The following is a 26,436-nucleotide window of genomic DNA, read 5'->3' as shown; positions in this document are numbered from 1 at the left end:
GGGGTGAGCTAGCAGAAGGGGTGGGCCAATGCCGGCCGGGCGGAGGGAGCGGCGGGCGCCAGGGCCGGGTGGGGCAGCGACTCCCCCTCCAGCCCGCCGGCCCCGGGCGTCGCCCCCGCCCCCCACGTGGCCGCAGCCGTCCCAGCCCCCGCGAGGAAGCTGCGCGGCTTCCTGCGGCTTGGGACCGGGATATAGGAGCCCCCGCCCGGGCCCGGCTCAGCGCCGCCGCTTCTCCTCGCCTGCTCGCCGTGCGATGGCCTCGCTCCGGGCGGAGCGCGCTGTCGGCAGCCCGTGGCTCCCCGCCACCCGCGCCGGGCGACCGGCTGCGCTCCGCCTCCTCCTCCTGCTGGGCGGTAAGCGCAGCGCCCCGAGGTCCGGGCGGGAGGCGCGGGAGGCCCTGGAGGGGAGAGGGACTGGACGTCTCGGAACGGGCCCCGGCGTGTGGGTGCGGACCGCGCTGCCCTCTGGACGGTACCCGGCCTCACCGTAGCGAGGGCGCAGCGCGAGCTGCTTCCCACTTGGGGAAAAGCTGAGATGCTCGGGGCCCCTGCATAAAGCTCTTGGGAGGTCTGGAGCTGGCGAAGAAGGAGGCGTTTTGAATGTGTGAAAGAATTGGTGCGGCCCCCTCTCTTCCGGGCACCGAGGCACCGCGTGGGGGCCTGGAGTGCTCTCTGTCTCTTCTGAAAGTAGCCCTGACTTTCAAGAGTCTCAGACCCCAGCCCACACCCCGCTTCCTCCTGGCACCACATCCCCATCCTCCCATCTCCCTGTCCCTTTTCTGCCCACAGCTGTCCTGAAGCCCCAGGAGTCTCTGGCTCAGCTTCCTCCCACCCCAGACGGCTCCAAGTCGGATGGTGAGTAGCCAGCGACTGTGGGAGGGTGACCCCAGGGAAGAAGAGAGGTCAGTGGGGATGGTTCCTTTCCCACAAGCCAAGCCCCAAACCCAATTGGTGCCCCTAAACTCCCTTCTGTTCTCTCTCTCAGGGTTTCTTGTTGTCTTTCTACCTCTAATCCCACAAAGCCCCCAACCAGCTGTGAGCTGGCCCGCCTCACAGGTGGGTTAGAATATTCCTGAAAAAGTGTATGTGGAAACTCTTGCCAGGCTGCAAAGTCCAGTGTACATGGAAGGCATTAAACTTTTCCTGAGCTGGGACTCTCTCCTCAGCTGGGAGTATCTTGCTTGGGAAATTTTCTGAGGCTCTCTGGGTAGTTCCCATATTTGAAGACAGGAGCAGCGGTTCCACAATGCAAGTACCTGGACCAGAGGGCTTGGAGGGTGGGGCAGGGTATGGTCAATGTGCAGCATCTCTGCCCACAGAGAAAACGGTGTTGGAGACCTATGGGACAAATGTCCAACAATGCTGGCGCGATTATGAGGTTCAAATGGACTCTATCAAGAAGGACTGGTGTGACTGGGCCCTGATTAGCAGGTAGGGGCAGTGCTGCAGGGCGGCTTGGGCCTGGGGCGTGCTCCCTGCGGGTGGGTGTGGGGCCGTCCTCTTTCTGGCCCCAGCCCTCCCCTCACTCTAGCCCTCTCCTGTCTCTAGGCCTTATAGCTTCCTTCGAGACTGCTTGGAAAAGGGTGCAGAAGAGTTTGGCCTGGGCTTCCCCAATCCCTGGGCAGAAGAGATCATCTTTGAGACTCACCACATCCACTTTGCCAACTGCTCCCTGGTGCAACCCACCTTCTCAGACCCCCCAGAGGATGTGCTCCTGGCCATGATCATAGCCCCCATCTGCCTCATCCCCTTCCTCGTCACCCTCGTGGTGTGGAGGAGTAAAGACAGTGAAGCGCAGACCTAGGGTGGCATGAGCTGCTTGGCAGCCATCTTACTCCTTTCCTCTGCCACCACCTGCTCTCTCCCCTCCCCTCCCTACTTCCTTCTCTGGCTCCCACCCCAACTGGAGAGTCTTCGATTGGTGGAAATGGAAGCTGGGTGGGGTCATCGTGCAAGTTCTGTAATCTTCAAAATAAACCTTTCCCTTTTTTTTGTACGTTGTTCCCCTCTCCATTCAAGGGTGAGGGGTGGGGTGGGGGGCTGTGTCCTTCCAGAGTCTCTGCCATTCCCACAGGCCCTCAGCTCTGGGCAGCAGAGCTAGAAGAATCTAGAGAGGTCCACTGTTTTGTTCACTTACTGGTCCCTCCTGAACTCCCTCCCCCACCTGAAGGCCACGCCCCTATATCCCTTCCTCCCAAGGCCAGGCCTTTCCTGCCCCTATCCAAACCCAGCTTCAGGAAACTTGCAGGAAGAGACTCCCTTCCGGTCTGGACAGCAGCTGGGGAGGTGAGGGGGGTGGGACGAGAGAGGACTCTCTGTTGTGACTTCTGCAAGGAGGGGGTGCCAGCCAGAGCCCTGAATTTTCCCCTTCCTCATGCCTCAGTTTACTCCCAGGGCCTGGTAATAGAAGCCCTGATGGAACCAACGGCAGTCCATCCCTAAGGACCTCAGGATTGAGGGCAAAGGCAGTGGGGTTTCCTCTACTAGACTCACCACAGGACTTCCCCTCCAGGTCATTGGCCCTCATTCTACATTGTCCTGGACCCTGGGTGGGTGTGGCCTATAGCCTGGCCACACACTGCCCCCTCGTGTCCACTAAAGCCGACAACCAGAAGATGGACATGGCCTGGAAGAAGCTCAAAACTGAACTGTGAGATCAAAGACCTGTTATCTCTACAGCAACCACTAGTTCATTGGCTGCTTCTTTTAGCTTCCTAAGCCGTGCTTATGCTCCCTTAAGACACTTTCCCACTGTTAAGGGCCATACCTAGCGACCCACCGTTTCTGTATACAGACACTCCTGTATGTTCCTTGGATGGTGAGGCCCAGGTCTCACCACAGAACCTTCACCTTCAGTTCTCCCTGGGACAAACCTGCCAGGTCATCAGAAACATCTAACAGTAGCTTTGTTCTTTAAAAAGATACCTGTTTATTCCTTGTGGCACCTGGCACCTCTTTAGGAACTCTCCTTCCTTCCTTGTTGAAATATCTGCCTTCCTGAGTACATAGCCACTTCCTGGGATGTGCCTGTCTATTCCAAATATATATCTATATATTTCCTGGAATATATCTATTTATTCTCTGAGACACACTTTATTCCCTAGGACATTTTGAGGTTTCACCATGAGAATCTTTGCTCTATTCCCATAATGCATCTATCTTCTCCAAGGATGTATATGTCCTCTTTTTGGCCCATATTTGCCTTCATGCATTTTACTAATATACATCAAAAGCATGTCGGTGCAAGTCACTGTAAATAGCCTATTGTGTTGGGAAGACAAGTTAGGTAAGGCTTGGTTCTGCTTTGATGTCTTTCATCTGGCAAGGGAGCTGACATGTGCACACATAAACAAAAACAATGGAATGTGTGATGAGAATCATGCAAGGGATACAAGCCAAATGTCATCTGAGTGTAAAGGAAGGAGGAGTCACATTTAGCTAGGGTGCAGTCTAGCTGAGGTCACAGGAGGGTGATTGTGGAGTTGGCATCTGACTAGGTTTTAAATTGAGAGGATTCTCCTATGGGAGACAGTAGAAAAAGAGATGAATTAGAAAATTATTGCAATAATCCCGGTTTGAAAAAACAAGGGCATGGACCAAAGGAGTGCTGAATGGAGAAACAGAAAATAATTAAAAAGTAGAAAAAGGCAAAATAGGGGAGGGAATCCATAGGATTTCAATATGAAGGTGAACAAGAGGAGAGGTTAGAGCTGACTCTGGCTTTGAATTTGAGTTACTAGGACAATGGTAGGCTGCCATCTGAGGTCGCACAGAGTCGGACACAACTGAAGTGACTTAGCAGTAGCAGCAGCAGGACAATGATGGAAGTAATAATATTTAAAGGGCCATTAAGAGGAGAAGCTGGCTTGAAGAAAAATATACATATTATATATGTGTAATATAACAATGGAACAAGATGTAACATACCAGGGAGTGAAGGGCTTCTGACACAGGGAGTTGGAAATGGGAGTGGTCTTGTTGCTGCTGATAGTATAAAAAAGTTGGAGTTAGGAATACAGGTTTAGTCCCCTGCAGAGAAATGCCATGTGAAGCCATGAGAGGGATGAGAGTTTCCAGAGAGAAGGTATACTAAAGAAAGCTGCTGTCCTTAGAAAACATGCATACATATACAATGAGGACTAAAGAAGACAAAAGGGAAAGATCAGAATCAGCAGAACAAGGATAAAGAAAGCCAATGGATGCAAAGGAGATGGTGCCCTTTGAGAGAACATTATCCATTGAAGGGTTCACTCATTTAGTCATTCAATAAATATTTGTGGGGCACTTCTGTGGACCAGGGACTGTACACAGTGAAAGATGGACTTCAGTGGGAAGATGTTAGAGATCAGACAGGAAATTGAGAGGGTGGTAGAGTCAAGGAAACTACAAATTTTCAAGTAGGGATGACCTCAGCATATGCAGACTAGAAGAGAGGAGCCAGGAGAAAGGGAAAAAGAAGGTAAGATGATGCACAAAGAAGTCCTGGAGGAAACTGGAAAGGAGAGGCAAACAGATGCCAAAGGGTTGGCCTTGTCTAGGGGGTTCTCTGGCTGTCCAGCCCTTAAGACTCCGCACTCTCATTGCTGAGCTCCGGTTCTATCCCTGGTCTGGGAACTAAGATCCCACAAGCTCTGTGGAGTGGGCAAAGGAGTAAAAGGGAAAGAAATTGAGAGATGAATTGAGTGTGGTGAGAGAGAGGAAGGACTAAGAGGTTCACATGCATGGCCTCAATCTCATAAAAACAGAAGAGATGGGCATTCTGCAGAGAAGCAAGAGAAGGGAACTGGTGGAATGGCTTGATGTGTATGGAAAATTTTGAAAAGTTACCTTAAGGAATGTGACAGGGAATCAGTAAAAGACAAAGCATCACTGGGCTGCACTGATAGAACAGCAGTGAGGTCAGTCAGGGAATTTGAGGCTCAGTCAGAAAGTTCCGGTGATTTTTGTTTTCCGTCAGTAATACTCCACGGTTTAAGGCGTGAAGAAAAGATTGAGGAATAGGTGGGCAGCGATCGACAACTCTGATTTGTAAAATGAGCAGCAGGGAAGCAGGCAAGGGGACAGAACTGAGTAGTCTAGGCTAGGCGAGAAGTCATAAGACCAGTGGAGTCTCGGGACTTGAGACTAAAACAGAGGACATGGGAGAGGTGAGACAGAGGTGGCTGTGCTCAAATATGGCAGCTCTGAATCATGGAAGCAGAGCCATTTCCAGGTATAAAAGCTACAAATGAGTTCCTGGGGAAGATGGAGTCGAAGGACACAGGAATTGAGGGGAACTGTGAAGGGTTTAAGTTAAAAGCGACACAAACGTTAATATTAAAAGAAGCCCCGTATAGGGGAAACAAGCCTAGGCTGGGTCCTGGAGACCTGGGTTCTTCTTGCAGTTCTAACTGTGCCACTTTGGGGAAGTCACTGTTCTCTCTGAGGTGGAATCAGAAAACTTCTCGGGGCCCCTTCTGCTCTAGCTCGTAAGAATATGGGGATAATGGCAAGAAACGGGCTGATGAAGATCTCTCCGGTTGGGCCTCCTCTCTCCCCAGAGGCTCCCGGAACCTTTCTGCAGCGCTTTCTGTCCGGACGTGCCGGAGCGGAGACCGGAAGTCCTTTGCCGGCGGGTCCCGGGTTTCCTGGGCTACTACGATGGCGATGAGTTTCGAGTGGCCGTGGCAGTATCGCTTCCCACCCTTCTTTACGTGAGGCTTAGACCCCGAGAAGCCCCGATGGACCTCCCTCCCCTCCCCCGGACCCCGGGCTCAGCCCTAATGCTTCAAATGGGGAGGGGGAGAATGGACCCGGTCGCCACTACCCGCAGTCCCTCACTTTCTTCCCCGAATGCTCCTCTGGCAAGTGCTGCCGCTCGCCCTCTCTCAAGTCCTCTAATTCTGCGCCCCACTCGCTTCACCCGGCAGGTTGCAGCCGAACGTGGACACTCGGCAGAAGCAGCTGGCCGCCTGGTGCTCGCTGGTCCTGTCCTTCTGCCGCCTGCATAAACAGTCCAGCATGACGGTGATGGAAGCCCAGGAGAGCCCGCTCTTCAACAACGTGAAGCTCCAGCGTATCCTCCCTCAGGCACTTCCACAGCCCACACACATGCACTGCCACCTTTCCCACATGCCCAGACTTCACACTCCCTCTCACCCACAGAAGACAGGTTCCCATCCAGACCGGCCTTGGGAAAGAGCCGGTTTGTGTAGCTGACATCCGTTCCCACCCCCTCGCCCCCCACTCCTGACGCCAGCCCCAGTGCAGTACCAACTCCCTCTTGTCCTAGACAGTGATGAGTACCTAGGTGTCGTTCAGATCTTACAATTTCAGCCCTGAAGCCAAGTACCAGGGTTTTTCGACCTGACTCCTTTTGACTTGTTGAAACTTAAGTCTTCTGTATGTCTTCTGTATAAGGCTCAAACTCTAGCATTACCTTTAGTAATTTTCTCTGCCTACTCTCCTCATCCCAGGAAGTAAGGATGGTTTTCTTTTGCTGCCTGGTTCATCCTTAAAATATCTGGACAATGGTTGGAGGAAGGAGAGAGGACAGGGAGTGAGAAATGATAGTATCTTTCATTCTCTAAAGCTCTTTTTAACAAACAAAAACAAAACACTTTTTCTTTTTTGCCTGGCATTTTAGGCCCCCCTGCATTGGAAGCGGGGAATCCTAACTACTAGACCACCAGGGAAGTCCCTAAAGCTTTTCCTTTTAATCAGACTAGTTTCTTTTTACCTTCCCCCTCCCCAGTATGCAGGAAATGCCAATTTACATCCTGTTGTGGAATTGCACATCTCAGTGTGTAGGAGGGAGAATGGTAGTTCCTAGCATGAGCCTGGTTCTGAGAAATTTCATCCCACCAGTTCATTCCATTAATGCCGTTCCCTTAACCTTAAACCAGGGAAGCTGCCTGTCGAATCAATCCAGGTTGTGTTAGAGGAACTGAGGAAGAAAGGTGGGTCCAGTTCATCAGATTCCTTATTTTTCTTACTAGTGGGGTTCTCCTGAGGACAAATTAGCACTTTTTTTTAGGAACTTTTTTTTCCTCTCCTGACTTGGAACCCAGAGTGTTCTGTACAGTAGCCCAGTTCCCTGGGTTCTTTTCCCCCACTGGTTTACAAAATTGAAATTTCTTCATCTGTGCCCCAAGACCTGAAGAAGAGAATGGATGCCTTGCAGATAGTAAAACAATTTTTGAATTGCTCTTTCTGAAAGCTGAGTCTTTTCCACTCTGTTCCACCTTTAGTTTGCCTCTTTGTCTCTTCTTGGAGCACGATGCTTTCATAAGTATCTTTTGCAGGGAATCTTGAGTGGTTGGATAAGAACAAGTCTAGCTTCCTGATCATGTGGCGGAGGCCAGAAGAATGGGGGAAGCTCATCTATCAGTGGGTGAGACTATTCTGACACAGTGACCCATGGCAAAGGAGAATGACTCTATGCTCAGCAGATACCTGGTGTTTTCAGATGCACAATGAGCAAAGTAGGGGAGGGCAGAAAGAGGAAATGTAGGTCTTCCAGGCAAGCCTCTTTCAGTGACTCAATTTCCCTGGCTGCAAAGAACTTCCCTGTCTTTGCCAGTAGAAGGCCAGGGGCTGTGTGAGGCCATGTTTGGAGAATGCAGTACTGGGAACCATGAATACTGTTGTTGGCTAGAGCCTCTGGCCACAGAAGATAAATGGGGAAAGGAAGAGAAAAAAACACAAAAACCTGGACCCCCTCCCCCACTACATCCTTATGGGGCTGCCCACAATATAAATGAGACTTTCTGAACCAATGTGGGTGTGGGGACAGCCTGTCTCCCCTGCATTCCAGGTCACCACCAGCCCTGAACATTCCCAAGAGAGAGGAGGGGAAGAAGCAGCAACAACCCAAATATAATAAACATACACCGCCCATTTCTGAACAGGAAAACAACCAGGATGAGAGGTCATTCCTCAGACACGTGAAGGCCTGTGGTTTAGTGGTTCTGAGCATGTGTGTACATGTATAAATATAGCACCTGTAGGGTTTGTGGGTTTTCGGCCACTCCTCTGCTGAGGTGACAGCTCTGGTTTGGGAATAAGTATCATTCCTGGGTCAGAGAGGTGGAGCCGGGAGTTTGCCTTCTCCCAGGAAATTCCTGGGTCTTACTCAGTCCCTGTATTCTGTGTCCATAGGTTTCCAAGAGTGGCCAGAACAACTCCGTGTTCACCCTGTATGAACTGACCAATGGGGAAGACACAGAGGATGAGGGTAATGCTTTTCCCTCTCCCCCCCGTTTTGTCATGTGAATTCTCTCTAATCTTGTTTAGTTGACATTCAAATTTCCCATGTTTTTGTCTCTAAATTCCACATACTAATACAAAGGTTGTTAACCCCATGTCCAAGATGTCTATAAACCACCTGAATTCACATGCAGAACACCCACAATCTTTGTCTCTGGGGGTGTATATGCATTTACCTAGGGATAAAGTCCATATTTTAAGACTTTAAAAAAAAAAACTTTTTTGGCCATGCCACAGGGCATGTAGGGATCTAAGTTCCCCAACCAGGTATTGAACCTGTGCCTCCTGCAGTTAAAGCATGGAATCTTAACCAGTGGACTGCCAGTGAGGTCCTCCATGTTATAAGATATTGAAGGGTGTCTGTGACCCATGAAAAGTTAAGAATTATTGGTGTAGATGCTGAATGAGGAACCAGGGCAGGAGATTAAGCCTGAAATCTCCATTCCTTGTTGACTCTGGCTTTCTTTCCCCTTTTCTTATAGAGGGTTCAAGATCTGTGGGTGTCAGCTGAAGGGATTGGGCCGACACCCCCATCCCCAGCCCTTTAGAATACCTTGGTTTCTGGCCAGACTGGGATTTGTATATTGTTTTGATTTTTACATAGTGTAAACACTCTCTTAGCTCTTTTATCTCTGACTCCATAATGTGTTGATCCCCAGGATCATCAAAAGTACCAATCTGATCTGGGTAAAGGGGGCACCTCCCCTTTCTGCCAGGCCTGGCTGCCCCAATAGTTTACAGCACTTGGCTTTCCCCCCTTTCCTGCAGGCCTCTGCTTGCTACTCCCACCATTATGCCATGACTTAAGTGCTGCAGCATTGCCCAGCCCACCACTCAGGCCAGGCAAAGTTGAAGGCTTCCTTGGAAAGCAAGCTCCCTGACTCAAGAGCTGGGCCCCGCAGTGGGTGTGTTGTGCAAGCCTGTTAGGACTTGCCTCCTGCCTCTCACAGCTCCCTGCAGTATCTTGCCATGTCTCCAGATACTCAGCTGGCCCTTGGCTCCCAGCTTTGTTCTTTAAAAAAAAAAAAAAACTAGGATAGGGCAGATATCTGTGCTGGACCTTTGCAGTCTCCTGGCCAGAAGCATGGCTATACCTCAGTGTGTTAGGACAGGTCCTCCCAATGGGTACAGACCCAGTTAGGGACAGCATCCAGTGACAAGAGCCTTGACCTCCCTGGACTTGTCAGGGCCTCTTTTGTGCCTCACAAGCAAATGGGGTTACTCTTGAATATAGAGACACTAATGGGGGGATGGCGTGAGAGTGTGCAGGCTTTGAGTCTGACAGAGCAAACAGGAAGGGGGAAATAGCATGAACTCTCGTTTCATGTTGACTCAGGCTTTCGTCCACGCTTTACTCCTGAAGAATACCCAGAAAGGGTGGGTGGTAGCTGTAGCAGTACTGTTGGCCTAGAAAGTTCTCAGCTTCCAGCTCAACTGCTCTCCTCAGAGGCCTTGAGCCCCTAGTGGTGTGTCCCTGACTGCTCATCTTTCCCTGTCCAGAGTTCCACGGGCTGGATGAGGCAACCCTACTGCGGGCTCTGCAAGCCCTCCAGCAGGAGCACAAGGCTGAGATCATCACTGTCAGCGATGGCCGAGGTGTCAAGTTCTTCTAGCAGAGACCTATCTCCCTTTACTTCTTACCTCCCACCCTGCCAGGGCTTTCAAAGGGAGACAGACCAAGTGTCCCCACAGACTGGATCTGTGACTCCGCCTGACTCACAGGGCTCTAGTCCACGGGTGGGTTTCCTGCTTATCCCATTTGTCTGTCCCTGGGATCCGGTGAGGCTGAGGTGCCAGGGAGGGAAGATGTGCTTCTCCTTGTCCCAACTCTGCTGAGCCAGGGTCTGACACCCAACACTTCACTTGTGTCATACACGTAAGTACACACGCACACACACACACGGCCTGCCCAAGCTTCTGTCATACACGTAACTGTACACACACACATGGCCTGCACAAGCTTCTGTCATACATGTAAGTGTACACACACACAGCCTGCACAAGCTTCTGTCATACACGTAAGTACACACACAGCCTGCACAAGCTTCTGTCATACACGTAAGTGTACACACGCACACGCGTGCACGTGCGCGCGCACACACACACACACACACACACACACACACGGCCTGCACAAGCTTCTGTCTCTTCCCCCAACCCCACCCTCCACCCCCACCCCTTTAGCTGCTACTGCCTCCTCTCAGGCTGGTGCTGGATCCCTCCTAGGGGATGGGCAAAGCCCTGGCTGCAGGCAGCCCTCCAGGCAATGTGAAGATAGAAGGCCCAGGAGGGGGCCTGGCCATGAGAGCTGGGGCCCAACACTGATTTATGATTATTAAAAAGCTTAACCCCACTGCTTGCTGCTGAAGTTACTACTAGAATGAGCAAGGGGAGTACTGTGATCTGTTAACCAATCTGAGTGAATCCCCACCTACCTTAGGTGGAGAGGTCTTCCTGCACTGGTGGACTCAGTGAGCCTGCGGTTTTACATCTGCTGAGTGGGCTCTGTGAGGGAGTGCGAATGCAACACAGCCTGGGGACAGACGGCTTTCTCTGTCAGCAGTGGAGTAACTTAATGGCTCCCCTCCCTCACCACCTCCCCGTGGAAGTCCTCAACGACGCTGAAGCCCCTCCCTCCATCCATCTGGTCTGGGTCGGGTAGTTGAGGCCAAGAGGAGCTGAGGGGGAGTAAACCGGATATGGACTTTGGTTTATTGGAAACTTTGGCAAACAGAGTGGGGAGGAAGGAGAGCCCACAGAGCAAAAACAGCCACTTTGGCCAGGGCCAGGCTGCGGTTAAGGTGGGGAGTGGAGAGGATGGGTGACCCGGTCCTTGGTTTGGGGGAGGGGCGGGCTCTGGGGTGCACACACCGAGCCCTGCGCAGCCCCGAGGGACTGTGACTTCGGAGAAAACCAGATCTTTCCATTGACCTCTGTATTGTCGGCCCGAGGCCATTCTGGACGATTAGGAGAGGGTGGTGCTACCTTATCTGGGGCGTGCAGACTGGTGGTGGCCTCCTCCTCACCACCTCCCTTTTCTAGGGTCGGGGAGCCGCGGTCACGTTTCATCTCCCTGTCCTAGTACCGTGCTCCCCAAACAGGTCTGCGCACTCTTAGTGCGCGAGGACACACCGCCTCTCACCGGGCTCCGGCTACGGGAAAGAGACAGGGCGGGTGCTCCGGGAGGCCAGGAGGAGGAGGACCAGCGGCCGGGGGCGGGGCAGTGGCCGAGGTGAGGGGCTGCGCCAGGGGTTCCACTGCACAGGCAGCTCCGAGGGGGCGGCTCTGGGGGGTAAGGGCGGGGCGGGGGCGGGGTGGGGGCGGAGCTGCGGGGCAGGCCAGCCGGGGCTGGGGCCCCAGTAGCTCAGCCGGAGCACTGCGCACCCAGCCAGTCGTCCTGTCAGGCCTCCCGGCTTACCGCCTGCAGCGCCCGGTCCTTCCTCATGCTGGCACCCCCGGCCCCAGAGACCGAAGTCCCCATGTCCCAGGCGGAGGCTGACCTGCCCCTGCGTCCCCCGCCGCCCCTTGCCGCGGCGGGGCCGCCCCGCCTCGGGCCCCCACCCCGCCGGGTGCGCCGCTTCTCCGGGAAGGCTGAGCCTCGGCCGCGCTCTTCCCGTCCCAGCCGCCGCAGCTCAGTCGACTTGGGGCTGCTGAGGTCTTGGTCCCAGCCAGCCTCACCCGTTCCGGAGCCCCCTGATCCGCCAGACTCCGCTGGTTCCTGCCCCGCGATGAGCCCACCGCCCAGCTCTGAAGAGCCCCCTGAGGGCACGTGGACCGCGGGCGCCCCCGTGAAGCTTGCAGACTCCAAGCGTTTGGAGCCCGCGGACTCCACAGGAGGGTCGGGGTCCCGGGAACAGCCGAGGATCACGGAGGCGGCGGCGGCCCGGGAGCGGCGGCGGGAGCAAGAGGAAAAAGAGGACACGGAGACCCAGGCTGTGGCAACGTCCCCGGACGGCCGATACCTCAAGTTTGACATCGAGATTGGACGTGGCTCGTTCAAGACGGTGTATCGAGGGCTGGACACCGACACCACGGTGGAGGTGGCCTGGTGTGAGCTGCAGGTGCGGCTGGGCGCCCCCTCGGTGACGCCACGGGATGGGACCTTTGGAGGTTTTGGGATGGGAGACCCAGGGAACAGCAGCAAGGGGGATGTATTTTTCCAGTCAAATGTCTGGACACTTGTCCCACTTGCTCTGATGATCCATGGACCTGGCTGGTTTCAGGCTGCAGAAGGATAAGCTGAGGCAGGTGGTGTGTGGTAGCTCCCCTATGGATTTAAGACATTCTTACTTTACCGCCTCCATCTCAACCCTGAGAGCTGGAAAGAAAATAAGATGGGAAATTGGGTAGGGAGCCAGCCCAGACCTGAGGGGTGGCTCACCACTCTCCTGCAGTGCTTACCCACTGTCTCCTCCTCTCCCTTCCCCTTAAGTCCTGAGACCCTCAGTGTGACCCTTATCCTCCTTTCTTCTTGCCCTGGATCTTTGCAGATTAGAAGGCTGGAATGATGGAGGCCAGGAGCTGGGACAGGGTCCTCTCCACTTCCAGAAGATATAGGGCTATTGTAGCAGGACAGGGCCTTCCCACATCCCTTCTGGAACAAACTTCTGGACTGCCCCCTGGCTGGGGGAGGGGGAGACAGGGAGCTCCAGCCCTGGCCCGAGTCCAGTCCTGCTCCTCATCCCACTGCCCACCTGAGCTGCCCTCTCCCCAGACCAAAAGCACTGAGCCCCATAGGCTTTAGGGGTATGCTGGCTTGAAGGGCCTTCCTCCCACAGCGGGGAAACCCAGTTAAGTCTGAGTTAGCAGCTTCGGATTCAGACTGAGGGGACAGAGCCTGGAGGAAGGGTCCTCCCCTCCAGCCCTGGCACTGAGCTTGCCCCTTGTGCCTGCCAGTGCCACACCCCAGGCTCTAGGCCAGGCCAGGAGAAGCGTCCAAACTAGGGGTTGGAGAGGGTGGAGGAAGGAGATGGGGGAAGGTAAGACAGCTATGGGGCAGGGGGCGGTCTCCTGGCACCTGGTCCTGGATCCCTTCTCTCTTTGTCTGTACCTCCCTCTGCAGTCCTTCTCCCTGGATCTAGCAGTTACCAGTTTCTGAGGCCAATCCCCTTGCCGGCCCCAATTCTCTGCCCGCCCGCCTGCTTGCTGCCTGCCCGCTGCCAGCCCCCAGGCGTCCCTTCCCGCCCCACGGCCGGCCTGGGCGGCTACAAAGGCGCTATTGAGTTCAGAGCTCCTGGACCGGGCTGCATAAAAGCTCTTGTGTCCAGGAGGGGGTCCAGAGGGCGGCCCCAGGCCCATAGTGGGCGTGTCCTTGGAGCGGCCCAGAGGGGTCAAACCAGGAACTCGGGGTCTACAATCCTGTTGGCGAATGATCCCACCCACTCAGTCCCATCCGTTGGCTCCTACCCTCACCACTCCTCCAAGCCCTGCCGCGTGTGTCCCCATCCCCCTCTTCGTGGGGGTACTGGGGCCGAGGTGACCGTGACCCTCGTCCCCTACCCCACAGACTCGGAAACTGTCTCGAGCCGAGCGGCAGCGATTCTCAGAGGAGGTGGAGATGCTCAAGGGGCTGCAGCACCCCAACATCGTCCGCTTCTACGACTCCTGGAAGTCAGTGCTGAGGGGCCAGGTTTGCATCGTGCTGGTCACCGAACTCATGACCTCGGGCACGCTCAAGACGTGAGCTCCGCGCCTGCTGGTGGTAGTTGGGAGGACTGGTGGTGGGAGGTCGCCACTGCTTCTGGAGGAGCCCGGCCTCCTCAGACTCTACATGCAGGTCCCACACCGGGCTCACTCTCTCTCATCCTCGCCTCTAGAGCGTCTGGAGACCTGCAGTGCCCCCTAAAGAGTCCTCCACCGTGCTACCCAACTCCTCTCCAAGCTAGCCTATCTTCCTGCAGCGCACCGGAATCTGATCTTATCCTTTCTCTCCTTAAAACCCCTTTGAATTATCCTGCCGCCCTCCGGATAAAGTCCATTCTTTCTAGCGACTGCTCACAAAGTTCTTATAGGATCCAGCCTACGTTCCGGACAAACCAAATTCCCAGCACCTCCTCCCACCCTGTGCGGTCACTTGTTGTCTCCGTGCCTTTAAGCACGCCTTCCTTTCTGCCTGCAAGGTCTTCATCTCTTCCCATTTTCACCCTTGAACTCCTACTCATCCTTCAAGACACCAAAGAAAAGTTATTTCCTCCAGGAAGCCTTCCCCCATGTCCGGGGCAGCTAGTCATCGCTTCTGCGCTTCCACAGCACCTTGGCGGCGGCCATATCTTGAATTTACCCGTTTTGTAACCTTCTGTCTACCTGCCACACCCCCTGACTGCCTTTCTGTCTGAGGCCGGGCGCGGATCTGTGCTAGGAGAAGCTAGCGGCAGATGCGTGGGCCGGAGAGGGTGGGACTACGGGGAGGGGAACCTCCCAGTGGTGGGCTCCCTCCCCATCCTCTGTGTCCCTCGCTCTGACCCTAGCTGTGCGCCCTCCCCTAGATACCTGAGGCGGTTCCGCGAGATGAAACCACGAGTCCTTCAGCGCTGGAGCCGCCAAATCCTGCGGGGGCTGCATTTCCTACACTCCCGAGTACCCCCTATCCTGCACCGAGATCTCAAGTGTGACAACGTCTTTATCACTGGCCCTACGGGCTCCGTTAAGATCGGGGACCTGGGCCTGGCCACGCTCAAGCGCGCCTCCTTCGCCAAGAGCGTCATCGGTGCGTCCCTCCAGGAGGATCCTTGTCATTCCTACCCTCCCTCCCCTTCCCCTGTCTGGAGAGAGCCTGGGGACCCCCTCCCCCTAGTAGATTTAGAAGGGGGTCAGAGTTAGAACCCCTCCACGGAGTTAGAAGACCGCGGGGAAGATGAGGAGACTTGTAGGTGTCCTCTTCCCCACAATCCCCCCCAACACACACACACACAGACACACGACAAGAAGGGGTGGGTCTCTTGCACTCCAGAATTCGAGGGGTTGCCCCCACCCAACTTGTACTTTCAAGGAGAGGGACGAAGCCAGAAAGAAGGCACTAACGTCTGCTGTGGATCCTGCAGGGACCCCGGAGTTCATGGCCCCAGAGATGTACGAGGAAAAGTATGACGAGGCCGTGGACGTGTACGCGTTTGGCATGTGCATGCTGGAGATGGCGACGTCGGAGTACCCCTACTCAGAGTGCCAGAATGCCGCTCAAATCTACCGCAAGGTCACCTCGGTGAGAGGGAGGAGAGGGAATCACAAGTCCCCCTTCCATTTGGCTGCCCCGGCCACCCCGCGGTCAATGCCCTTTCCCTTAAATGAAAACGGGGTAGACAGACGCCCCGGTGAACACTGAAGGTTACTGGATGCACTCACGGCCCCTCCAATACAAGCTGTTTAGAATAACGATGTGTGTAGCGCTCCCTAGAGATTACAGATGATTCAAATCCAATCTCTCATCCGATCCTGTTCGCTGCCCCGCGGGGTGAGCAGGGCAAATGTTCTGCCCTGCATTTTATAAATGAGGACACCGGCTCAGCGAGAGCCTGGTTCAAGGTCGCACTGTCGATACGGGTGTCGGGGGGTGGGGGTGAGGTCGGGGAGGGGGCACTGGGATTTGAAATCACCGCGTACCCGCTGCTTTGGCAACTGCAAGCGCTGCCGCCTCGGGCTGGGGCGGGGTGGGAGGGGGAGGTCAGCAGAGAGCTGGGGCACAGAGAGCCGAAGGCCTCATGCAACTTCATTCCCCAGGGCACGAAACCCAACAGCTTCTACAAGGTGAAGATGCCCGAGGTAAAGGAGATCATTGAAGGCTGCATCCGCACGGATAAGAATGAGAGGTGGGTGGAGGGGGCAGGGCGGACGGGGGTGGGGTGATGCGGGGGGTGGCGGGAGGCGGTGGGGCTCTGCTCAGGTTGGCACCGCCCTCAGGTTCACCATCCACGACCTTCTGGCTCACGCCTTCTTCCGCGAGGAGCGCGGCGTCCACGTGGAGTTGGCGGAGGAGGACGACGGAGAGAAGCCGGACCTCAAGCTCTGGCTGCGCTTGGAGGACGCGCGGCGAGGGGGGCGCCCACGGGACAACCAGGCCATCGAGTTCTTGTTCCAGCTGGGCCGGGACGCTGCCGAGGAGGTGGCTCAGGAGATGGTGAGCGGAGGACAGCATGCCTGCCGTGTGACTGGGCGTGTGAGGGGCCAGTGCCTTGTGGGTGCGATGTTTGGGTGGTGGGTTGTCTGGGTGGTGGGCTCAACGAAGCCCTCTCCGAGTCTCCTACCAGTGTCTCCCTGCTGCCCTTGCCTTAACGCACCTGCGGGCACACCTACTGTTCTCCGCAAGTCGAAGATTTCCTTTTCCAGCCCTGGGTCCCTCAGCCTCCCTGTTTTAACTTCCTTCTGATCCGGCTTCCCCGAATTGTCCTCTCTCCGTGTTATCTATTTTTCCCTTTCTTGTTTCCCCCACTCCCATGTTTTTCTTGATCTTGCTTCATGCTCGGAACCGTGCATCTGAGAAAGCCTGTCTGCTGTAAAGTTAAATGCTTCTTTCCATTTCATCAGGCCCTCCATTACTGAACGGGTCCCCATCAGTCTTGTTTTATACCAGGATACATTCCCATCTTTCTCCTCCACAAGACTACAAGGTCTTGAGGGCAGAGACTATGTGTATTGACCCTTCTGCCCCTGACAGTGCTTAGCACGTGATGGGAACTCAGTTAACCACCCACATCTTAGAGCCCTTTCAATTGCCTCTGATGGTTGTTACCAACCATGCATAGAGTGATTTTATCTGATTTACTGCTGAGGAAATGAAAGCTCAAAGAAGCTGAATATCTTGTACCAGGTCCCAAGCAAGAAAGTGTCACAACTGACTCACCTTTACCTGCCCAGTGAAGCTTGTTATTGAAATGAATAAGGATAATGAATAGAAGCTGGTGGACCAGGAGAGGCATATATGAGAGGCAGAAGATGTGGGGGTGGTTTAGGAAGGTCTGAGGTGGGAAAGGAAAGAGTATGATATTCTTGATGGAAAAATGCAGTTGAAAGGGTGGAAATCATCTGTTGGTGGATCTGGGTCAAGAACCTAAGAATGTGTTTGAAATAAGACATAGGAGTCAGTCTCTGTAGCCCAGCTCAAACCTGACCTGAGTTTGGGACCTGGTCCATTACATACAGAGGTTCTTGACTTTGACACTAGTGACATCATTGTTCAGGAGACTGTGCGATACTGTTGTAGGTTGTTGAGAAGAATCCCTGGCATCAACTTAGAAGATCCCAGTGGGATCACCCCCCAAATTGTGACAACTAAAAATATCTACAGATATTTTTCTCCACCATCCCCCCAGAGCAATTGACTTAGAGTATAACCTTGAACTGGTCACTTACTTTACTTATTTCTAAAATAGAGTTGATAAGACCTATCTCAGAAGGTTGCTGGAAGGATTTAATGATGATATATGGTAAAGAGTTGCCAGTTGGATTTCTCTGGTGGTCCCAGTGGCTAGGACTCCATGCTCCCAATGCAGGGAGTCCAGGTTTGATCCCTGGTCAGGGAACTAGATTCTACATGCTGCAGCTGAAGATCTTACCTGCCACAGCAAAGATCCAGCGCAGTCAAGTAAATAAATGACTTTTTTAAAAATGCCAGTTGTGGACACAGTGCATAATCAATATATGTTCCTTTTCTTCTATATCCTAGAGGCCTCAAGAAGGTGTCCTGATGGGGCTTTGTTGAGGGATGGTGAATCTCACCTCAAACTGCGTTCCTCACCCTTCCAACTCCAGGTGGCCCTGGGCTTAGTGTGTGAAGCTGATTACCAGCCAGTGGCTCGTGCAGTGCGTGAACGGGTTGCTGCCATCCAGCGAAAGCGTGAGAAGCTGCGCAAAGCTAGGGAGTTGGAGGCCCTCCCCCCAGCGCCGAGACTCCCACCAGCAGCTGTCCCCATGACTCCTGGTCCCTCCAGTGCCTTCCCTCCTGAGCCTGAGGAGCCAGAGGCAGACCAGCACCAGCCCTTCCTCTTCCGCCATGCCAGCTATTCGTCTACCACCTGTAAGTCACCTCTGACATCCCAGAACCCTTGACCTCTGCCCCCCTACCCAGAAGTTCAACCCAACAGCATTGTCACTTACCTAGCCAGGGCTCCTTCTGGGAAAGAACTCTCCCACAGCCCCAGGTCCCCTCCTTGCTCAGGCAGTCCCCTGCTCAGCCATCACCCCCTTTTATTTCCCCTTTTTTGATCCCCTCCCTCCCCCACCAGCGGATTGCGAGACTGATGGCTACCTCAGCTCCTCCGGCTTCCTGGATGCCTCAGACCCTGCCCTTCAGCCCCCTAGCGGGGTGCCATCCAGCCCCGCTGAGTCCCATCTCCGCCTGCCCGCGGTGAGAGGGGGTCACATGGGGGGGCTCCCAGCTATTCCAAGCCCATGACCTAGCTCTCATCCTGTAAAACCCAACACCGTGACCTGGCCCCATGTCCTTGGAAATCCACCACTCTTGTCCTCATCTTTATTCCCTCTGCCTAGTATCCCAGCACCCTTGATATCGTCTTCTTGGAACCCAACAGTTATCTTCCCCTGACCTCATGAACCTATATCCTGTTTCAGGCTTTCGCTCTATCCATTCCACGTTCTGGCCCTGGCAATGACTTTTCCCCTGGAGAGAGGTAAGTTCTGGTCTGAGTGGGCACTTCAAGGTGAGCTATATGGAGCTCTGGGGTCCAGTGTCTTTTCCCTTTTCCAGCTGTGCCTCAGATGCAGCGTCAGGCCTTAGTGATGTGGGAGAAGGGATGGAACGGATGAGGAGACCCCCAGGGAAAAACCTCCGGCGTAGACCCCGATCCCGGCTTCGGGTCACAAGTGTAAGGAAGGGGCACAGGAGTTCGGGAATAACCTACAGGGCCTGGATGAAACTGTCAGGGACGGGAGTGTGGTCGGCCAGAAAAGGCGAGAAGCATTGTGTTACTGGTACCCAAGAGGCCGCCAGTCATGTTTTCAATAGGAGACTTTAGGGGCAGAATCTGCTTCTCTCTGGTTCCAATCTGGCCACTGTGACTTGGGTGGAGAGGGGTAGGGACACTTAACGAAGACAGAGCTTGACCTCCTCCCCTCTGCTGACTTTGACTCTGAAGGTCTCAGACCAGAATGACAGAGTGGTCGAATGCCAGCTGCAGACGCACAACAGCAAGATGGTGACCTTCCGATTTGATCTGGATGGAGACAGCCCAGAAGAGATTGCAGCTGCCATGGTGAGGGAGAGATAAGAGCACATTCTGTAGATCTGAGACAAGAGTCTCCCTTGTGATGTCCCCGGGTGCTGAACTGCCCTACCCTCAACCCCCACAATCCAATGACAAGGGTTTCAAAGCTGGTGGGCCCTCAGTGCAGTGACACTGAAGACTTATCTGCCCTTGTTTGGGAGGAGATTTCTGTTTATCTAGGGAGGTTTGGATCCTCAGCTGGAGCAATCTGAGACTAACACAAGATATCCACAAGTGCTGCAGTGAAGTGTACACTAGACACGTGATGCTGTGGCTATAAGGAAAGGATGGGCTGTAAGGGAAGGATCAGCAGCGCAAGAGGAAGGACTCATGCAAGGTCTTGACAGATGGGTCAGAATGGCAGTGAAGAGTGGAAAGGGCGTGTCTAGTGGTGGTATGGCAAAGGAGAGGCATGGGAACAGGGAGTGACTTGAAGTATAGGGCTGGGAGGGCTTCTTGAGGAGACCTTTGTCACTGGAATTAAGGGTTCCTCTTGGAAGCAAAAGATCCTGCTGTAAAGCAGAGAACTATATTCAGTATCCTAGGTAGTAAATCATAATGGAAAAGAATATTAAGAAAGAACATATATATATATATATATATATATAATCACTTTGCTATACAGCAGAACTTAACATTGTAAATCAACTATACTTCAATTTAAAAAAAGTTTGGTAGAAGTGAGGTTGGGCATGTAATGTGGGCTTAAGCATGTAATGTGAGCATGTAATGTGTAATGGAGTCTTAAGAGTTAAGGGCATAACCCTATGAGAATAGGTTTTAAGAAGACTGTTCTGTTGTGGGATGTGGGAGAGGGCTATGGGTAGGGTATCCAGTTAGAAGACGGACGCAAGAAGCCAGATGTGGTCCAAGGAGAGAATGGATTATGGTGGGGGCGGGGGGAAGAAGAGGGGTGAATCTGGGGGTTATTTTGGGAAAAATAACCTACTGTGTCATATAGTAATTGACATAGTACAGTGTCCATAGAAGATGCTCAGTAAATACTTGATGAGTTGACATGAGAGGGAGTTAGGGCAAGGGATATCAAGGGTGACCTGTAGCTTGGAGGAACTCATAGGAATAGGCCATCAAAGGAGATAAGTTTTAAAATGAGAGTATGGCTTTGTTTTTTGGAGGGGGTATCATGATGAGTGAGCTTGAATAACAGAGGGGCAGGAAAGATAAGATCCTCCATAAGTAAGCAGAATATGGGTCAGGCAGGACTGGGAGGAGTGGATCTGGGAGTCTCAGCACAGAGTTGAGCACGAGAGAAGATGGGCCTGCAAAGCCAGAGGTGTAGAGGAGTATCTTAGTAGATACCCCCAGTTCTGGAACGGGGAGCAGGGATAGGTTATCAAAGGACAGAATCGGAACCCGAGACATAGAAGGAACTCTGGAATATTTTAGTAAAAACTGAGGAAGGAGATTGCTTCGAGGAGGCATAGGGTGAGGCCTGAGGCAAGACCACACTGGCTTTTGTCAGGAGGAGGTCTTTGTGGGAGACCAATTTCAGTGGAGTGGGGGCGGTGGCTGCCAGCCTCTGGGATGCAGGAGGGAAGGGAATGGAGTAAACGTCAGACTTCAAGAACTTCCTCTAAATCTTCCTCTCCATCATGTCATTCAGCTTGTGTCCGGGACAAAGACAAAACAGCACCTGGCATGCAGGCTTATCAACTTCTGTCAAGCCACTCAGCCCTTCAGGAATCTTTCATCCAGCCACACTGGTTTCTGAATGGTCCTCTGAAGAGGCCTACTTGCCTTCTCAACTTCTGCTTCCATCTTTTCAGGGGTCTTTCTCCCTGGGAGCTTTCTCTATGGGCTTTCAAGCCCAATTCAGATCCCACACAACCAGAGGGACCCTGTCCCTGAACCCAGGGTCCATTGCCTTCTTTTCTTTCCTTACTAGCCCACCCTCCCTTCCTCTCTCAAGGATTCTCTCAAGACTTTAAATTTGCTTTTTTGCCTCCAAATCGGTAGTGGCTACCTGGGGTTACAGAGTAAGGTCCAAATGCTGGAGCATGACCTTTAAAATTCACAGCACTCTCAGCTGTACTTCAGTCTTCGCTATTTTGTGAATGTACCCTTTGCTGCCTCAGAACAGTGCAGAACAGAGGAAAGGATGGAGGTTCACATAAGACCAGAGTTCCAACTTCAGCTCTGTTAGCTACTAATTTGGCTAATTTGGCAAACTTGGGCAAGTTTCTTAACCTCTCTGAACTTCATCAGTAAAATGGAGGGGATATTACTTATTTTGCAAAGATGTTCTGATGGGCTTCTCTGGTGGCTCAGACAGTAAAGAATCTGCCTGCAGTGCGGGAGACCCACCTTTGATCCCTGGGTCAGGAAGATCCCCTGGAGAAGCAAGTGGCAACCCACTCCAGTACTCTTGCCTGGAGAATTCCATGGACAGAGGAGCCTGGAGGGCTACAGTCCATTGGATAGCAAAGAGTTGGTATGCAACTGAGTGACTAACACTTCTCACTTTTCTGATGTAATATATGAGAAATGATATAGCATGTATGAAAAGTGAAATGATAAAAGTATGGTAAATGTCCACATGTGGTAGGTCCTCAATAAAGGGTTGCTTTTCTTAATCATCCTTCAAGGCCCAGCTCTAGAGCCATCTCAGCTCCCCACTGTCTCCTGAAGTGTTGTGAACTGCTTTCTTCTTGGAATGGTGTTTTATTTATTTCTACTTATTTATTTATTTTTGGCCAAGCCATGTGGCAGGTAGGATCTTCCCCCACCAGGGATTGAACCCAGGCCCCCTGCTTTGGGAATGCAGAGTCTTAACCACCGGACCACCAGGGAAGTCCTAGAAAGGCATTTTTAAAAATCATGGTGAAAAACACATAACATAATGTGTGTCATTTTAACCATCCTGAAGTGTACAGGTCAGTAGTGTAAAGTATATTCATATTGTTGGGCAGTAGGTCTCTGGAACTGTTTTATCTTGCCAATCTGAATCTCTACCCATTAAACAGCGGCTCTCCCTTTCCCCCTCCGGGAATAACACTTTTATCTGTACCTCAATCATAAATGCCTTACCTGCCTTGGGCTGACTTGCAGTCTATCGAGTTATATATGTGTGTGTTTCTTCCACTAAGATTTTGGGCTTCTTTGAGACCAGGACAGTGTTTTCTGCTTCCTTGTTCCCTCAAATAACCTAGCCTATGCCTGGTGCATAAAACACTCAGTAAGTGTTTGTGGACCTGAATGTTACATTTATTACATATTGCCTTATTTTTACTTAACTCTGTGGAGCTGTGTATATGTGGATCTGTGTGGCACATTTTACAAGCGGTATGAGAGCAGGAGTTGTGTCCAAAAGCAGGTGAGGCGTCAGTGGAAATATAACTCAGGTTTTGGCTTTAGGAAGTTCTGGGTGCAAATCCTGTGATCTTGGGAAGACTGAACTGCACCTCGTTGAGCATTGGTTAGCATAACTTTAAAGTAGGGGTGTTCATGTAGACCACAGTAAGCTGTTGTTGATGTCAAATGTGATAAGATATGTAAAGATCTGTTATAAACACGCATGCTATGAAGGTTAGCTCCTTTCCTCTAAGCTGTATTTCTCCTTAGAACCACACAGTGCATGGCACACAGCTGATGCTTACTAAATACTTGTTTTAGATTGATGAGCAGAAACAGTGGGGTGAAGGGTTGGTTTTTTAAAGAAAGGAACAAGTGGAATTAACTGAGCTCCCCTTCCTCTTCCTACTACTGATTCTCACCAGGTGTATAATGAGTTCATTCTGCCCTCGGAGCGAGCTGGATTCCTGAACCGGATTCGGGAGATTATCCAGCGAGTGGAGACCCTGTTGAAGAGAGATACTGGCCCTGTGGAGGCTGCTGAAGACCCTCTGAGTCCCCAGGTCAGACCCCTGTGGGTACCTCCAGGGGGATGTGACTCTGCTGCAGGCTTCATTACTCTTTTCCACCAGTCCCCTTGGATCTAACTTGTCTTCATCTCTAGGATCCCAAAACAATGGCTCTTCCCCAATTTGAGAGTCTGATGAAAGCCATGGACTCTTGTTTCAGAAAAATGTGTTCAGTGCATACTTTTAACTCAGTATTTTGACATAATTTCAGACCTACAGAGAAGTTGCAGTAGTTGTACAAAGAGCTCCTGGGTGCTCTGTCTAGATTTGCTAGTAGTGTTTTGATACATGAGCTTTAGCCTTCTCCCTTCCTCTCTCCCCATCCACGTGTGTGTGCATGCATTCTTTTTTTGGAAGCATTTAAGTAAGTTGCAGGTGTCATGCCCCTTTACCACTAAATATTTCTTGAAAACACTTTTGAATCCCTTGAAACTCATCTGTGGACTCATAGAAGCTCATGAGTCCTGGCTTAAGAAGCCCAGCCTGAAACTTTCTAAGACTCAGCTCTTCCCACTGTGACATTTCTCTCTCTCAGGAGGAGCCAGCACCACTGCCTGCTCTCCCGGGCCCCCGCCCAGACCCATCCAGGGGTATGTATTGCATTCTGTCCCTATTCATCCCACCCTTGGGGTTGCTCCATGGAAATGGAGGACTGGAATCTCAACTTCCCCTCCCTCCCTTCCCAGCAGAGCTCCAGAGCAGCACCTCCCTGGAGCAGAGATGCTGGGCAGCTTCCTCCACCTCCACATCTTCTCCTGGAACCCCCTTGTCTCCTGGAAACTCCTTTTCTGCTGGAACCCCTGTTTTCTCAAGTCCCATCCTTCCTGTCACTTCTCCCCCGTGTCATCTCAACCCCTCCTCATTCTCCCCAATTTCTCCTCAGGCCTCCTCAAATCTCTCTCCACACCCCCCAAGCTGCCCACTTCCACTCTCCCCCAGTGCACCCCAGTTTCCAGTCCCATCTGCTCAGTTTCCACAGAGTTCTCTCCTCCCCGATTGTTTCCAGGTCACTCTCGCTCCTCCCTCCTTTGCCCCCTGCCCCTCTGCTTGTCCCCTCCCCTCCACCACCACAGCCCCTCTCCTCTCTCTGGCTAGTGCCTTCTCTCTGGCTGTGATGACCGTGGCTCAGTCCCTGCTGTCCCCGTCCCCTGGGCTCCTGTCCCAGTCTCCTCCAGCTCCTCCTGGTTCTCTCCCTAGCCTGCCCCCTCCCACTCCCTGTACTCCTTGTGGCCAGGAGCGGCCTTTATCTCTGACAGCTGAGATGGAGGGTGAGGTGAGCAGGAAACCAAGAGGGATGATTGGGCGGCGGGAGGGGGGCAGGTGGGCTTCATTCCGGATCATTTCTCTACTCACAGACCCACACTTTATAGGCCTCTCCGAATATTGGTCGGCCACTCCCAGGTGAAGCCAGATTGGCACCCATCTCGGAAGGTGAGACCTTTGACCACTGACCCTCCCTGCCCATCATTCTCGGTGACTTTATTTCCTACCACTGATTTTCTTCCTTCCATGATGCCTTCTTTGTCTTGCTACAGAGGGAAAGCCTCAGCTTGTTGGGCGCTTCGAAGTGACTTCATCCAAGGAGCCAGCTGAGCCTCTTCCCCTGCAGCTGGTATCTCCAACTCCCTCTGGCTCCCCAAAGCCGCCAACCCCTCAGCTGACCTCGGAGAGCTCGGACACGGAGGACAGTGCTGGAGCCAGGCCAGAGGCCAGGGAGGCTCTGGCTGAAAGTGACCGTGCAGCCGAGGGCCTAGGAGCTGGAGCTGAAGAGGAAGGGGACGATGGGCAGGAACCCCAAGTAGGGGGCAGCCCTCCACCCCTGATCCATTCCAGCCCAGTGTGGATGAGTTACTCCTATAGCAGCCTGTGTCTGAGCAGTGAGGAGTCAGAGAGCAGTGGGGAGGATGAGGAATTCTGGGCTGAGCTGCAGAATCTTCGACAGAAGTGAGTCTGGGGAAAATGGTGGTCAGGAAGTGGACTTGCTAGAGCCAAGTGCTGGGCCAGCCCTCTCATGGCCCTGGTGTGTCCTCAGGCACTTGTCAGAGGTGGAGGCACTGCAGACACTACAGAGACAGGAAATCGAGGACTTGTACAGCAGGCTTGGGAAGCAGCCCCCGCCAGGGATTGTGGCCCCCGCCGCTATGCTGTCCAGCCGCCAGCGCCGCCTCTCCAAGGGCAGCTTCCCCACCTCACGGCGCAACAGCCTGCAGCGTTCTGAACCCCTGGGCCCGGGTGAGACAGAAGTCACCAGCTCCCATCGTTCCAGAGTCCCTTCCCTAGTGACCTGACTGTCTTTCAGGCCCTGCGGGTCTGCCCCTTGCTGTGGGGGGACTAGCCCCCCCTTTTCCCTGTGGCCCCTTCCCTCATTCAGTGCTCTCCCTCCCCATCCTGCACCCAGGCATCATGCGAAGGAACTCCCTCAGTGGCAGCAGCACCGGCTCCCAGGAGCAGCGGGCAAGCAAGGGGGTGACATTCGCCGGGGATGTTGGCAGGATGGTGAGGGCGGGCCCAAGGGAGGGAGAGCCCAGGGAATAGTAACTCCTCCAGCTCTGGAGGTTCCTTAGTACTTCTTTTTCCTCCAGTGAATTATGAACAGAAGCCATGTGTCTCACCCACACCCGGGCCCACCATGGAGCTTGTGCCCTTAGAATCTGCTGACCAACTCAACCCTGCAAGGAAGACCTCAGCACTGAGGGAGTAGGAGGCCGGATGGGCATGGACAGTGCTGCTCCCCTAGAAGGAAGAGCCAAACATGTGGGAACTGTTTGATGTGTGTAGAAGGTGTACGTTCTATAAATCCTCATCCTTGCCACCTCCCCAGCTGAGAGAGAACCACTAAACAGTCCCACCCGAGTCCAGATGATTCTAGAAGGCACACTCCCAGTTGGGCAGGAGGAGGGAAAATCAGTAGCAGCCAATAAAAATTCTGGAACCTAGAACCTGGCGAATCTGTATGGATCTTAGAAACCGAGCAAAGCTCTGTTGGGGAGCTTCCCTGGTGGTCTGGTGGTTAAGGACCCACCTCTCAGTGCAGGGAACACGGGTTCCATTCCTAGTCAGAGAAGATTCCACATGCCACAGGGCAACTAAGCCCAT

The 26,436-nt window shown here is 53.2% G+C and overlaps 3 protein-coding genes across 6 annotated transcripts; all 3 read left to right on the top strand.

Annotated features, from left to right (window-relative positions):
* The first annotated feature begins 107 nt into the window (after positions 1–107).
* RAMP2 (receptor activity modifying protein 2) lies at positions 108–1,995 on the top strand. Its single transcript, XM_040245343.1, has 4 exons — positions 108–353; positions 789–854; positions 1,319–1,430; positions 1,548–1,995. Exons 1-4 carry the CDS (start codon positions 254–256, stop codon positions 1,801–1,803), a joined length of 534 nt encoding a protein of 177 aa, XP_040101277.1. The 5' UTR covers positions 108–253; the 3' UTR covers positions 1,804–1,995.
* Positions 1,996–5,580: 3,585 nt separating this feature from the next.
* Positions 5,581–10,322, top strand: VPS25 (vacuolar protein sorting 25 homolog). The gene is made up of 6 exons (XM_040245354.1): positions 5,581–5,692; positions 5,909–6,054; positions 6,884–6,937; positions 7,283–7,371; positions 8,139–8,214; positions 9,747–10,322. The coding sequence occupies exons 1-6, from the start codon at positions 5,640–5,642 to the stop codon at positions 9,857–9,859; spliced, it is 531 nt and encodes a 176-aa protein (XP_040101288.1). The 5' UTR covers positions 5,581–5,639; the 3' UTR covers positions 9,860–10,322.
* Positions 10,323–11,689: 1,367 nt separating this feature from the next.
* On the top strand, positions 11,690–26,279 carry WNK4 (WNK lysine deficient protein kinase 4). 4 transcript variants are annotated; one of them, XM_040245229.1, is made up of 19 exons: positions 11,690–12,307; positions 13,753–13,925; positions 14,732–14,952; positions 15,287–15,444; positions 15,960–16,048; positions 16,140–16,356; positions 17,988–18,252; positions 18,461–18,582; positions 18,807–18,865; positions 18,943–19,060; positions 19,331–19,447; positions 23,197–23,334; positions 23,876–23,930; positions 24,027–24,613; positions 24,711–24,771; positions 24,876–25,284; positions 25,373–25,572; positions 25,739–25,836; positions 25,923–26,279. In XM_040245229.1, exons 1-19 carry the CDS (start codon positions 11,690–11,692, stop codon positions 25,923–25,925), a joined length of 3,708 nt encoding a protein of 1,235 aa, XP_040101163.1. In that variant the 3' UTR covers positions 25,926–26,279. The 4 variants fall into 4 exon arrangements, with proteins under 4 accessions (XP_040101163.1, XP_040101166.1, XP_040101165.1 ...); XM_040245232.1 differs by having other exon boundaries at positions 11,945–12,307; positions 24,030–24,613; positions 25,923–26,273; XM_040245231.1 differs by lacking the exon at positions 25,739–25,836 and having other exon boundaries at positions 11,947–12,307; positions 24,030–24,613.
* The last annotated feature ends 157 nt before the right edge of the window (positions 26,280–26,436 follow it).

The sequence above is a fragment of the Oryx dammah genome, unplaced genomic scaffold (genome assembly GCF_014754425.2).
Source record: "Oryx dammah isolate SB20612 unplaced genomic scaffold, SCBI_Odam_1.1 HiC_scaffold_8, whole genome shotgun sequence".
In the NCBI taxonomy this organism is placed as follows: domain Eukaryota; kingdom Metazoa; phylum Chordata; class Mammalia; order Artiodactyla; family Bovidae; genus Oryx; species Oryx dammah.
The sequence above is the reverse complement of the archived record's forward strand: the minus strand, read 5'-3'. Positions and strand labels throughout refer to the sequence as shown.